The following is a 13,424-nucleotide window of genomic DNA, read 5'->3' as shown; positions in this document are numbered from 1 at the left end:
AAGTTTTCAGCTCATTTGGGTAAATACCAAGGAGGATGATTGCTACATCGTGGTGTTAGAATATGTTCAGTTTTGTAAGAAACTTCTGTCTTCCAATGTTGCTGTACCAGTTTGCATTCCCACCACCAGTGAATGAGAGTTCTTCCTGCTCTACTTCCTTGCCAGTATTTGGTGGTGTCAGTGTTCTAGATTTTGTCTAGTCTCATACATGTGTCTTGGTATCCCATTTTTTTACATACTTTCCTTAACTAAATCTGTTGGATTTTTTTAAACTGAGAAATTTTGGTGTCTTAAAAACACTTTTTTTAATTAAGTTACTTAGCTACAGAAATACAATTCAGTTGATTTGCCATAGTTTTTTTTTTTAATATAAAATACACTGTAATTCACCCAGTGTATGTAGTTTTCAAAAAATAACTTTTGGATTTTACTTTAATGTAACATTATATTTTTTTGCTCCAAACACTTATTCTAATACTTATTCTCCTTGTCTAGATTCATCATGCACATCTTAGTCTACTAACTTAATATTTAAATATCTCAGTTTATTTGATGGAAAACTTAGGCAATTTTTTACACTCCATGGTTCTCTCATTACTACTGCTTCTGAGACTTTCGTTTCCCAGACAATTTTTGAAGTTCTTAGAATTACCTATTTCAGCTAAGCCATGAAGTCTGTTTTGTTCCCTGTCCTCCTTTTCAACTGAATTCCATAAAAAGTCACTGGTCCTTGTTAACACACATCCCATTGCTGTCCTCTTATTCTGGATATTGCTGGATACTTATTTTGCTGACCACGTCTGCATGTAGACCTTTGCCGTCGATCACCATGGAAATGCCAAAAATTGTTTCTGCACTTAAATGCTGCTACCAACACCATTTTTCTATCCCAGCCATTCTGTGCTCCAGGTCATTTAGTCATACCCCTTGAGATACTGCTTTCTGATGATGTTTGTGAAGTTAGAATTCATTACTTTTGGATAAGTGCATATTAATTTCTATTAATGCATAATGATAACTGTATATCTCTAATACATGTAGTAAGAGCACTTCTCATGTGCTGTCTCCTGTATGTCTTGGACTGTAAAATTAAAGGATCCAAAGATATGATTTCTTTTCTTTTTTTTCCCATTCTTTATGTTTTTATTGTGATAAAATATATGTAACATAACATTTACTATCGTAACCATTTTAAAGTGGCATTAAGTACATTTATATTGTTGTGCAGCCATCACCACCATCCCTCTCCAGAACTTTTTCATGTTCCCACACTGAACTGCTGTGCCCGTTAAAGACTAACTTTAGGGGCTGGCCCCGTGGCCGAGTGGTTAAGTTCGCGCGCTCCACTGCAAGCGGCCCAGTGTTTCGTTGGTTCGAATCCTGGGCGCGGACATGGCACTGCTCATCAAACCACACTGAGGCAGCGTCCCACATGCCACAACTAGAAGGACCCACAACAAAGAATATACAACTATGTACTGGGGGGCTTTGGGGAGAAAAAGGAAAAAATAAAATCTTTAAAAAAAAAAAAAAAGAATAACTTTAATTATTCCCCCCTCCCCTGAATGTCCTGGCAACTGACATTTGACTTTCTGTCTCTCTGAATTTGACTAGATAGCTCACCTAAGTGAAATCATACAATATTTGTCCTTTTGTGACTGGCTTATTTCACTTAGCATAATGCCTTCAAAGTTCTTTATGTTGTGGCATGTGTTACAATATCCTTTCTTTTTAAGGCTGAATAATAAAGTCAGGGTTTTGTCTGTTAAGAATAAATCATACACACAGGACCTAAAGAACTATCAGTTAATAAAAAAGAAAAAGAATGTAAAATATTATGGACTTTAAAGAAAGTAACATAAACCCATAATGTACTGCTTCTCTGCCTTATGACAAAGTTAGTATTTTCAACATTTATCTTAAAACTCCTAATATTGCTTGGGTAAGTAGAATTCAGTAGGAGATTAAAACTAAAAAGAATGGCTGGGCAATAGCTAGAACCCATCATGTATACTGTAGCTACTTCTCATGATTCTCGCCTTTGTTTCCCTTTATCACGGTTTTTTCTGCTCCCATTTCCTTTTCCCTCTCATAGGGAAAGTAAAACAAAACCCTGTTTCCTCTCTCCTAGGAATGGCCATTTTATGGAACTGTTCACAATTTAAAAAGCAGATGAGTTGAACATTTTGCTCTGACTCTATAAAACAAAAGCCTAAACAAACTGCAGTACATTCTATTTGAGTATAATGTGTGCTTTTTTAGGGGAAGTGAGGACAGGAAGGAGAGTGGAGTGGTTGGGGTGGGTCATGGTCCTTGAGAAGGATGTGTATCAGAAAGATTCTCTTGTTATCCTGGGACCATACAGAGAACTCACCTATCAGAATGTGTTCTTGAATGACTACTACATGCTGGATGCTGCACTATGCACCGGGGGTATAGTGGTGAACACCTAGTCATGGCACCTGCCCTCACAGAATGCACAGACTAGTAGAGGAGATAGTTCTAGAGCAATTATAATACAGTGATGTGTGCTAGTGGGGGAGGGGGTAAAGGGAGGAAGGAGTACGGGCAGCTAGAGGAGGATATAAGCGAAGCATCTAACCCCAACTTGAGGGATCCAGGCAGGCTTCTCAAAGGAAGTGATAACAGACATGAACCCTAAACAACAAGCAGGAGTTGCATGGAAAGAGGTATACAGGGTGTGTTGTATGCAAAGAGGACTGCAAGTGCTAAATTCCAGAGGTGAGAGAGAGGGCAGTGAATTCAGAGAACTGAGGAGTCTGATTGGTCTACTTATCTGTGCATCCTCTCTCCTGACCCCATCTCCCACTGTCCCTTCCTTCCAAAACTTTCCCATGTACCCTCCTGTTTCATCCTTAACATCTTGGCTGAATGCTCCCTCAGCTTCCTTGAATGAATGGTCACAGTTGACTTTTCTCTCTCTTTTCCTCCCTTCTCATCATCACCACATTCAGCCAATGACTGAAATCCTGTGGATATTTTCTTGTGAAGGAAAATTGTCAGACTTTGAATTGGGCAAAAAGATTACTGGGTATCCTTGCCCAGGGCACCATTCCCAGTTTATGTGAGCCTTTCCTTGTTTTTGAAATATTTACAACTCTAAAATTGTAGCACGCATCTAGTAATGCAACTCATTCTTGTCCATAGAAATGCAAGTCAGTTGTATCTGTTGAGTGCAATTGATTATTAATGCCCTAATATTTACCAGTTTTGCCCCTAATTACAGATTCATTCAGCATTTCAGCATTCCTTATTGCCGACATATATGTGTGTTCTTTGAATTTTCCTTGTAACATCTTATTGGTTCCTTCATTCATTAAATAAAATCTTTGACCTGTTCATTTTATGTGTGTATCAATCATTATTTTAGCCTTTAAAAAGGATCCTTTAACATCCTGAATATCTCTTTGAATTTGTTCACTTCTCTCCATTGCAATAACTCTTTCTAGCACAGGTCATCATCATCTTTGCCTGGATTATTTTAACAATTCTCTAATTTTATCCTTTCTCCAGTCTCTCCATGCTATTCCATTCTCTCGATAGCCAGAGTGCTTTTTCTAGCATGTAATTCCAAACATACTACTCAGCTTTGTGAAATGTCCTGCTCCTAGAATAAAGTCCAACCCTCCTGGCATGATTTACTTCTCTAGCCTAATGTGTGATACAGCCCTGCAGTTCACCAAAAATATGATTTCAAATAATTAGAATATTGCAGCAAAAGAGACTCTCATATTTTTATATAACAAGGACATTTTGACTAATAAATTTAATGTGTCAAAATTGATAAATTTCTATTTTGAAAAATATGTAATGTAGTTCACAAGTTATATTCTACCAAATATAATCACATCCCCAAAGAGCTGAAACTGGCAAAAGCCTCCTGCTAACCTTGTTTCCAGCATACAACCTATGTGACCCCCAGTCAGAGATCATCATCCAGCACCCATGGTCACCCTCCATTGCGGGACCCTTGAGAGGGTTTTATTGCATCCATATAAGTTTGTAGAAAGTGGATTCATCCATTCTTGTCTTGGTGGTCATTTCCAGGTTTTTGCTGTTGGGTCTTACTGAGAACATTCTTGTATGTGTCTTCTGGAACATATATATGACTCTGTTGAATATATGCCTAGAAATAGAATTTGCGGGATATTCAGTTTGAGCATTGTTAGAGCAAACATTGGAGTAAATTAAACATACATTCTTTCCATAATACTACACTATCTCCATTTTTAATCTCTTCCTTGTTTGCCTCATCCCCATAGTGTAGTTCCTATAGAATGAGTCAGTATTATGCCTCTTGCTAAATGATTTCCTCTCTTTTTCCGAGCTCAGGATTTTAACTGCCTTAGCACAGTCATATTCCCATAGATTTGCAAGCATAAGGACTGCTCCCGCATTGCCCATTACTCTGCCCTTTACTCTTCCTGTTCTAAATCCCAGTCCTGGCCTTTCCCCAGTTCTTGCACTGATGTAAGTGAACTATACTGCACCTTTGTGTGTATTAAGTTTGAGTACCGGGGCACCCCAGTATCCACAGGACCCGCCCCTCCCCACACTGCATACATTGCACTATATCTTGTATGTTCCCTTTTCGTAATTTTTTCTATATTAATGAGTTTTTTTGACTGTAGGTAAGTTTTCAAAGCACATCCTACATACTTTACACATTTTTTGACCTCTTAACTAGATAATTAAGTGATACTCCATAGTTACAGGTTGATCTTTGTACAGTGTGTTATATAACTGCAGGCATGAAATCATAATTGAGATTTCAGACATTCTTCCCTGATTCTTAATCTTTATAATAATATATGTTTACCTGAAACTCATATTTCAAAATTCACTGATTCTAAACATATTTTTCCTTTTTCCTATTGTTTGCTCCTTCTGGAATGTAAATTATTTCTTTATTTCTTTTAGGAAGAATTCTTTAGGGTTCCAGAGACTGTTAATTTGTATGACTGATTACTCATTATCTTATGGGCTATATTTATCATGGGTTACGAAAATGTTTTATTTATTATTGTGATATGCAGTTTTTTTCAGTATCTTTTTCTTGCATCCTACCAACACACCTTATTATAAGGATTAAGAATTAGAGAGGACTCCCTAACTATGGAGTATCATTTATTTACCTGGTTATATCACCATACAATAGGTATAGTGTATAATGTGTGCTTTGAAAATTTATTATCAAAGGTCAGAGAAAATATAGAAAAAATTATAAAAAAATTTAAGTAATCTGTATATCACAATGGTGTTTGAAGAGAATGCTTCAGAAATTTCATAACTATATTTATTTTTGTACAATGATCTAATTCAGTCTAAAATATTTCTCTTCCCACTCTACTTCATAGGAAGGCTTTCTGCTGGATTTTCAATAAAGGAATTATCACCAAGAGAGGACATTGAGAAAAGAGAATTATACCATTTAATGATATCAGAAAGCAATGACAGGCATGACATCAACAATTTTGACCTCAAGGAAGTCTGGGAAAATATTCATGAGCATCAGAATGAATGGGGATATGATGGGAGAAATTACAAAGGAGTGCCTTTGACTCATAACAAAAATTTCATTTGTAGAATAGATTGGGAACATAATAAATCCTCAGTTAACTTTCTACAAAAGCAGAGTGTTTCTATAAAAAATGATGCATACCAGTATTTCATGCATGATGAGCCATTTACAAAGAATTTGTTAAAACTGAAAAATAACATAAGCGATGCTGGAAACAAGTATAGAAAGTGTTTGGAAAACAGAACTGGATTAAGTGGGCAGACACAAGTGGCTGAACTGCAGAGATTTCAAACTGAAGAGAAAATTTATAAATGCTGTCAAGTCAAGAAGTCTGTCAACAATGGTTCCTCAGTTTCACCATTTCAAAGCGTTCCTCCTAGTGTCAAAAACATTTGTAATACATATAGAAAGTTTTTTAAATATCCTTTGTTACCTGCACAGTACAGGACAAAACACATTAGAAGAGAATCTTGCAAATATAATCAAAGTGGGAAGACTTTTAGCAAACACTTAAACCTCATGAATCATGAGACAGTTCATTCTGGACAGAGACCATTCAAGGGTAATGAGTGTGGCAAAGCTTTTAATCAGTGCTTGAAACTTAAGAGACATCAGAGACTCCATACAGGAGGAAAACCATATAAATGTGATGTAGGTGGTAAAATCTGTCGTCAAAATTTGAACCTTGCAATTCATCAGAGAATGGATACTGGCGAGAAACCTTACAAATGTAATCAATGTGGCAGAGCCTTTGCTGAACGTTCAAGCCTTGCTCAACATAAGAGAATCCATACTGGAGACAAACCTTATGAATGTAATCAGTGTGACAAATCTTTTACCAGATTTCTAAGCCTTAGAAGACATCAGAAAATCCATACTGGAGAGAAACCTTACAAATGCAATGAGTGTGGCAAAACCTTTATAGCAGGTTCATATCTTACTCGTCATAAGAAAATCCATACTGGAGAGAAACCTTACAAATGTAATGAATGTAGTAAGGTCTTTAGTCAAAAGTCAGACCTTGCAATTCATCAGAGAATTCATACTGGTGAAAAACCTTACAAATGTGATGAATGTGGTAAAGCCTTTGCTGGGCATTCAAGCCTTACTTGGCATAAGAGAATCCATACTGGAGGGAAACCATACAAATGTAATGAGTGTAGCAAAGCATTTACGGAGAGTTCATATCTTACTCGACATCAGAAAATCCATACTGGAGAGAAACCTTACAAATGTAATGTGTGTGGCAAGTCCTTTAGAGAGCGTTTATATCTTACTCGACATAAGAAAATTCATACTGGAGAGAAACCTTACAAATGTAATGAATGTGCAAAGGTCTTTAGTCATAAGTCAAACCTTACAGTTCATCAGAGAATTCATACTGGTGAGAAACCTTACAAATGTAATGAATGTGGCAAGGTGTTCAGTCATAAGTCAAATCTTGCAATTCATCAGAGAATTCATACTTGTGAGGAACCTTGCAAAAACAAATGTGTAAAATCTGTGACCCAGTTTGCAAACCTTAGAGAACATCAAGAAATCCATCCTAGAGAGAGGCCTTATGAATGTAATCAGTGTGACAGATCTTTTACCTGCCCTGCAAACCTTAGAAGACATCAGAAAATCCACACTGGGGAGAAACCTTACAAATGTAATGTGTGTGGCAAAGCCTTTTGTGAGGGTTCTTATCTTACTCGACATCAGAAAATCCATACTGGAGAGAAACCTTACAAATGTAATGAGTGTGGCAGAGCTTTTGCCCAATTTTCAAGCCTTACTAGGCATCAGAAAACATATACTGGAAAGAAACATTATAAACTTAATATAAGAGGCAGTGTTTTTATTCAAAGCTCAAGCTTTGGGGATCATCAGAAAATTCATGGCAGAAAAAAACCTTACAAATATAATGACTGAGACAAAACTTATGCAAGTGTTCAAACCTTACTCAACATCAGAGACTCAGTCATGGAGGGAAACCATATAATAGTAATGTATGTGGCAAAGCTGGTAACCAGGTCTCATATCTCACTTGATATCAGAATATACATCTCTGAGAGAAACCACACAAATGTAATGTATGGCAAGGCTTATACAAAGTTTAAGGCTTGTGGAACATAACAGAATTCTTACTAGAGAACACTTAGAAATGTAATGAGTGTGATCAGCTTTATCAAAAATGTACAATGTTGTGGTCATGCAAGAATTTGTAAAAGATGGAAACCATACAAATATTTAAAGGCCCTTTAAGCAGTGACCACATGATAGACCAAGGAATTCATACACCAAGGACAGAAATATTACAAATATAAGGAAGCTGATAAATTGTTTAACCATTTCAGTGGACTGCACATAAGAATATTCATACTAGAGGGAACTAAGTCTGTTAGTTTTGAAGATTAACCAATCTCAGATGTTAAATTCCACAGAGAATTAAAATGTTAAAATTATTTGTGACTCATGAGATGATTGTCCATGGGACAGGCACATCTGTGGAAAGGTCTAACTTTAGTTTTAAAAATGTTTTTATTGTTTGAGGTTTCTTGAAGAGACTACATTATTATTGATGAGTTACAACCTCATTTCAAACCTGTTGATGTTATACTTTCATTATATCCTTTTCATTTGTCACCAGGATGGTCTCAGGGAAGGGATTGGCAGTATGAAAGGATATACTTCATTAGGTTGAGTTTCTTCATATCCATGGAACCTGGGAAAACTTTGACACTAGTGTTAAGTTGTAATATGGTATAAATTTGAGACCATGGGGAGTGGCAGAGAACAGATGTAAAGCTATTATCTAAATTATCATGCTAGCTGTGGCCTCAGCCCCTTCTCTAGGTTTGTTGGTGTGACTGTGGGCCTTCTTTGATGAGTATAGGAAGGCTTGCTCTGCTAGATGATCACAAAACCGAGTAGGCCAAGGCATTGAGAAGATGACATTTTCATGTGAAGAGAATGATGGGTTACTAGGGATGGCATATGTGGTTTAAAAAAAAAAATGGAGGGGAAATGATAGTCTCCCTCTCTTTTGAAATGTAATAGGTGTAGATTAATGAAAATTGTCTTATTTTTGGTAACTGAACAGACAATAGCACAGTTTAATCATAAGAACCAGGGAAGAGTGTGCTTGTAAAGGATTCAAGTTTGGCACTGGAATTGCATTTTCATGTCCCTTTGTTTATTATGTATTATACTTTCATATCTAAATAAGTAAAGTGTAATTTTTTTTGTAACCCTGAATGAGTCATGTACCTTCTGTTAACCCAAGCGTCTTCCACTTCATTGGGGTGCTTCATAAGGAACACTAATGATGCCTCATTAGGCTCTTTAGGTTGAATGGCATCTATAATAATTTCTTTCCCTGTTAGATTCATACAACTTAAGGTTTTGGAAATATGTATTCATAATTTGCATATGAGTTAGCTCCATAGTGTAGTTCAGATTATTTTTGTGGCTATAATGAAAATACCATCGCAGTGCATTTTAGACTCACCCCTGCTAAAACCTGCCTCCCTACACATAAATAGATAGGGAGGCATAAGATTGGCGTGCTCCACTTCAGCTGCCCAGGTTCAGACCTATACCACTCCGTGGTGGCCACACTGTGGCAGCATCTCACATAAAATAGAGGAAGATTGGCACAGATGTTAGCTCAGGGCGAATCTTGCTCAAGCAAAAAGAGGAAGATTGGCAACAGATGCTAGTTTAGGCTGAATCTTCCTCAGCAAAAAAATAAATAAAAGGCTTTATTGCCAAAAATTACGGACCATCATCTGAGCCTTCACAAGTCACTCTCTTTTAGCTGGTGGTGAGTCTTGTAAAAAAAAAAAAAAAAAAAAAAAAACTGCAAAGCACAATGTAACAAAGCATGCCTGTCTACATTAAAAAAAAAAATGAAAGCAGGATCTTAAAGAGATATTTGCACACCTCTGTTCACAAAAGCATTATTCACAAAGGCTAAGAGGTAGGGACAACCTAAATATCTACTGACTGATGAATGCATAAATGAAATGTGGTATGTACATACAATAGAATATTATTCAGCCTTAAAAAAGTGATAAATCCTGTCATTTACTGCAACATGGAAGGTTGAGGACATTGTACTAGGTAGAAAAAGCCAGTCACAAAAAAGACAAATACTCTATGATTCCATTTACATGAGGTACCTAAAATAGTCAAATTCATAGAAATAGTAGAATGGTGTTTGCCAGGGTCTGGGGAAACAGGAAAATAGGGAGAAAACAAGTGAGTTTAAGTATTCATGCTAATCAATTGACTCTATATATCAAACAAGAAAATGTATATGTTAACTCTGCTAAGCTCAAATGATGTAAAATATTATGAAAGTTATTTGACACAAGAAAGACATGAAGTCAGGGGTGCTCCTACTGTATCTGTTAATAGATACATAGTTACTATGAATCAATGAAAATGTGCACTTTTGCAAATTTAATAAATTAGACAATATCATCAGAAGAACATAAGTATCTTTTTGGAGAAAGTAAGTAAATGACCCACAGTGGGGAAGGATTGTATTACAGGATGCTCTAAGTATCAGCAGTTACAGGCTGAAACATTTCCTGGCAGTGGGGTGGAGGCCCATGGAGGAAGTTGATGTGCAGAGAGGTCGTGAGCAACATACACAGCAAATAAGAGCCAGAGAACAGGACACCACCAGCAAGTGGGACAAAGGGGACCAGCTGCATTCTGTATGACGTTCAGATGGAGAGGAAACCAGGGAACAAGACAGTTGTCATGTGTTCACTCAAGAGCACAATTTTCAGAACTTTAGAAATTCAGCAGAAAATACAGGTGTTAGAAACAACAGTGGAGAAGTCCATATAGAAGAAACTTAGCAAGAAATGGGCTAAGTTTCCTGTAAAATATGAAATATTTAAAAGTGTTAATTCAGTGTACCAACATGGACATGATTAATCTAGACAGGGAGAGTGATGATTAGAATATGGCAGATATACCAAGAAGTAAAAACTCAGTGAAATTTACACAAAACTCAAGAAATTATGTATAGAAAACTGAAAACATACTATATAAAGAGCAATGAATCTTATGTAACATTATGGCAGCCAATTTAATGGTATTCCTGGGATTATGACTAACAAAAATATATATATTCTCCAGATATGAAAATTTCCAATTTAAATACTGTAATAAACTTGACGAAAGTGTAACTTAATATTAGGTACTAAGGTGAAAAGATGTAGAAGGAATGATTAAAACACTTTTCCACATATTCTGGATTTCATGTAGCATTTAGGGAAACTGCTACTGAGCCATATTGTCAACACTAGAGAAGGAAATAATGTAAAATATGTGAAACAATATCCCTTCCCCAATTCAACTCTCTCATACTTTGGAAATGTAAAACAACACTAATAGCATCATCAAAAATAGTGGAATTGATGACTAAGTGAAAACTTCCTTTATAATGCAAAGAAATATATAAGATGAAAATAATGGCTTAAAGGAATTTACAGTAGTAAATTACAGTATTTATAGTAGTAAATTGAGGGAGCTTATGGGAATTTACAGTAGACTTCATTGAAGGCATCATTCAACTTCATAAGCTCCGTCAATAAGATGCCTCCAAGTTGTACTTGTTGAGGTAGGATGAACAGTGGCACTCATGGGATGGAAAATGTGGCAAGAATAATGGTTTAGTTGACAGCCTCAGAGAAATGAGGATGTGAACTTGGACGATGTCTTCCCAGGAGAAATTTGTATACTATTTATTGTCACTCAAAGGGGATGATCTATGATCAACACTGTCACAGTGCCCTTGAGAGATGCTTTGTGACACTCAAAACCAGAAAGACAACTGGAAACACATCACTTAGGCTCTCATGATACTTCTGTCTCACTGTGCTGCGATATACCACTCCCCTGCCTAGCTTCAAGTGGTGCTTCTGTATGTAGTAGGACAATATTGCAACATATTAGTGAAAGTATTCTCCATCAAGAATTGTCTTACCAAGAAAACCAGCCCATGGGAGAGTCCACCAGAAGCTGTCCATCACCTAAAGCTGGATTATTACAGTAAAAAAAAAAAAAAAAAAGAAAAGAAAAATTTCAGACCCTAAGAATGTGTATTTCAAAAGCAAGTTTCAGAGGCAAAATGATGCAAATAAGAACATGAAATCCAGAAGACCCTACACTCCCAGACTAGGTAGAGTGGTGCAAGAGAGAGAGAAATACAAGATATGGGGCCCAGATATCATGGAATCCATGGGACCTGTACTCTACCCACAGACACCAAACTAAGAGCCTGAAAGTTTGATAAATGGTCTACATGTAGAACTGAGGATCAAAGAGAGCATCTCTCCACTGTCTTCACAGGTTTCCCAAGTAACAATCAGAGACTATCCAACCCACCTCCCCATTACATACAACCCTGAAGTGTGTGGCAAAAGCAAAGGAGCAAAAATGGCTGAGGGACCTGCATAGGCAGACAGGGCTTGAGTGCTCCATGTTGTTTCTGGGGCCCCAGATGGAAGAGAAGAGAAGCCAGGGTTATCCCATCCTCTGATTAGATCTTCCCAGGTCAGGAAATGGGGATGGGACTGGGATAGGTCCAGCAATTAGGACTATGGAGGCCGCAGCTGTGATCTACATGTACTGAGGAGTGAGCACCTGATGGGATCAAGTACAAAAGGAGAGAACAAGGTGGGCAAGTCACCTCTCTGAAACGGCCCACCCCGTGTTCCTGAAAGTCAAGGAAACAGTTCGCAGGAGCCGGATAACAGTGCTGTAGTGATAAAGACTTTGCCTTCATCTCTGTTGGAGATACAGCACCACCGGAGGGTGAAAGGACAAATTTTACATGTTGAGGGGCAGAGCAATAAGTTGGGAGGAAGAAAAATTTCCTTTGAGTGTTCACAAAAACTAAACTACTGTTTTTCCAAAGCATGCTCCCACTTGGGGAGAGTTCTCCAAATACTGTTAATGCTGTAGCTTCCTCTCTCCCTTTCTGAGCTCTTAGCTGTGTTCATACCTTTGGTACATTCCCACCCGTTTGGGTTTTTGCTATTTTCACTTCACTCTCCACAGACCAGGGCTCATTCTCTTGCTCCAAATTGGACATAATATTCACATCAAAAACAGAAATGCCTGCTTATGAGAAATGAACATGATGTTCTGTGGCTTTTCCAAAATCCCAGCCCTTCGTTCAGCTGAGGATGACATTACAGATGGGTCTAGAAAAATATTTCACAAATACATCCACTGCTATTTTTGGAATTCATATGGAACAATATAACATGCAGATACCTAGCTCTCTTCCAAGCACTACTGAATCAAAAGCACAAGTAGAAAATGGAACTGGATATTTAAACATTTCCATAGGGCTTTATAAATACTTAGGCTCTGGGACAACTGCTGATGTCTCATGAATTGGGCCGATCACCTGAAGAAAGGGCAAGTTTCAACTCCTTATGGCACATTATGAATCTTTTCATTTCTGAGTCAATAGGGTTTTGATCTCAGCCAAGCAATGTAGGGGCTCCCAGGAGGCAAATGAGAAAATTCAAAGATACCCAAGGGCATATCCTGACTTCTGGAGGGAAGTTTTCCTCAATGACAATTTTGGAGGATTTTTTTCATTATCATTTTTATTCATGTGTATTTCAGCATCTTTGGGAAAATAAAAATGTATCAATGGCATATAGTTTGTCAACATTATTCTATATTAGCCTAATAAAAAATAGTACACATATAAAGATATGGAATACCCTATATCAATAAAATGACTATATTCAAAAATACAAATATAAAATATCCACTTAAATTTATATTTGTAGGCATTAACAAAAGCCAGTTTATCCATTTATTCCACTAATAAAACAATGATTGAAGACTAGAAAAGTTA

The 13,424-nt window shown here is 37.0% G+C and overlaps 1 protein-coding gene across 5 annotated transcripts in view; it reads left to right on the top strand.

Moving 5' to 3' along the window:
- The window catches only part of LOC103547930 (zinc finger protein 677-like), a 46,421-nt gene that overhangs the window by 8,110 nt on the left and 24,887 nt on the right, over nt 1–13,424 (top strand). For 3 of the 5 annotated variants that reach the window (XM_070558373.1, XM_070558372.1, XM_070558374.1), the window contains one exon: nt 5,379–8,775. The exons of 1 other annotated variant lie outside the window; for it this stretch is intronic. In XM_070558373.1, the coding sequence (XP_070414474.1) occupies nt 5,379–7,456 (2,078 nt within the window). In that variant the 3' untranslated portion in view covers nt 7,457–8,775. Of the gene's footprint in view, nt 1–5,378; nt 8,776–13,424 lie in introns of those variants that run through there. One more of the 5 variants, XM_070558378.1, reaches the window with a different exon arrangement.

Source organism: Equus przewalskii, chromosome 9, assembly GCF_037783145.1.
Source record: "Equus przewalskii isolate Varuska chromosome 9, EquPr2, whole genome shotgun sequence".
NCBI classification, from domain to species: Eukaryota; Metazoa; Chordata; class Mammalia; order Perissodactyla; family Equidae; genus Equus; species Equus przewalskii.
This window is presented reverse-complemented; position numbering and strand designations above follow the sequence as displayed.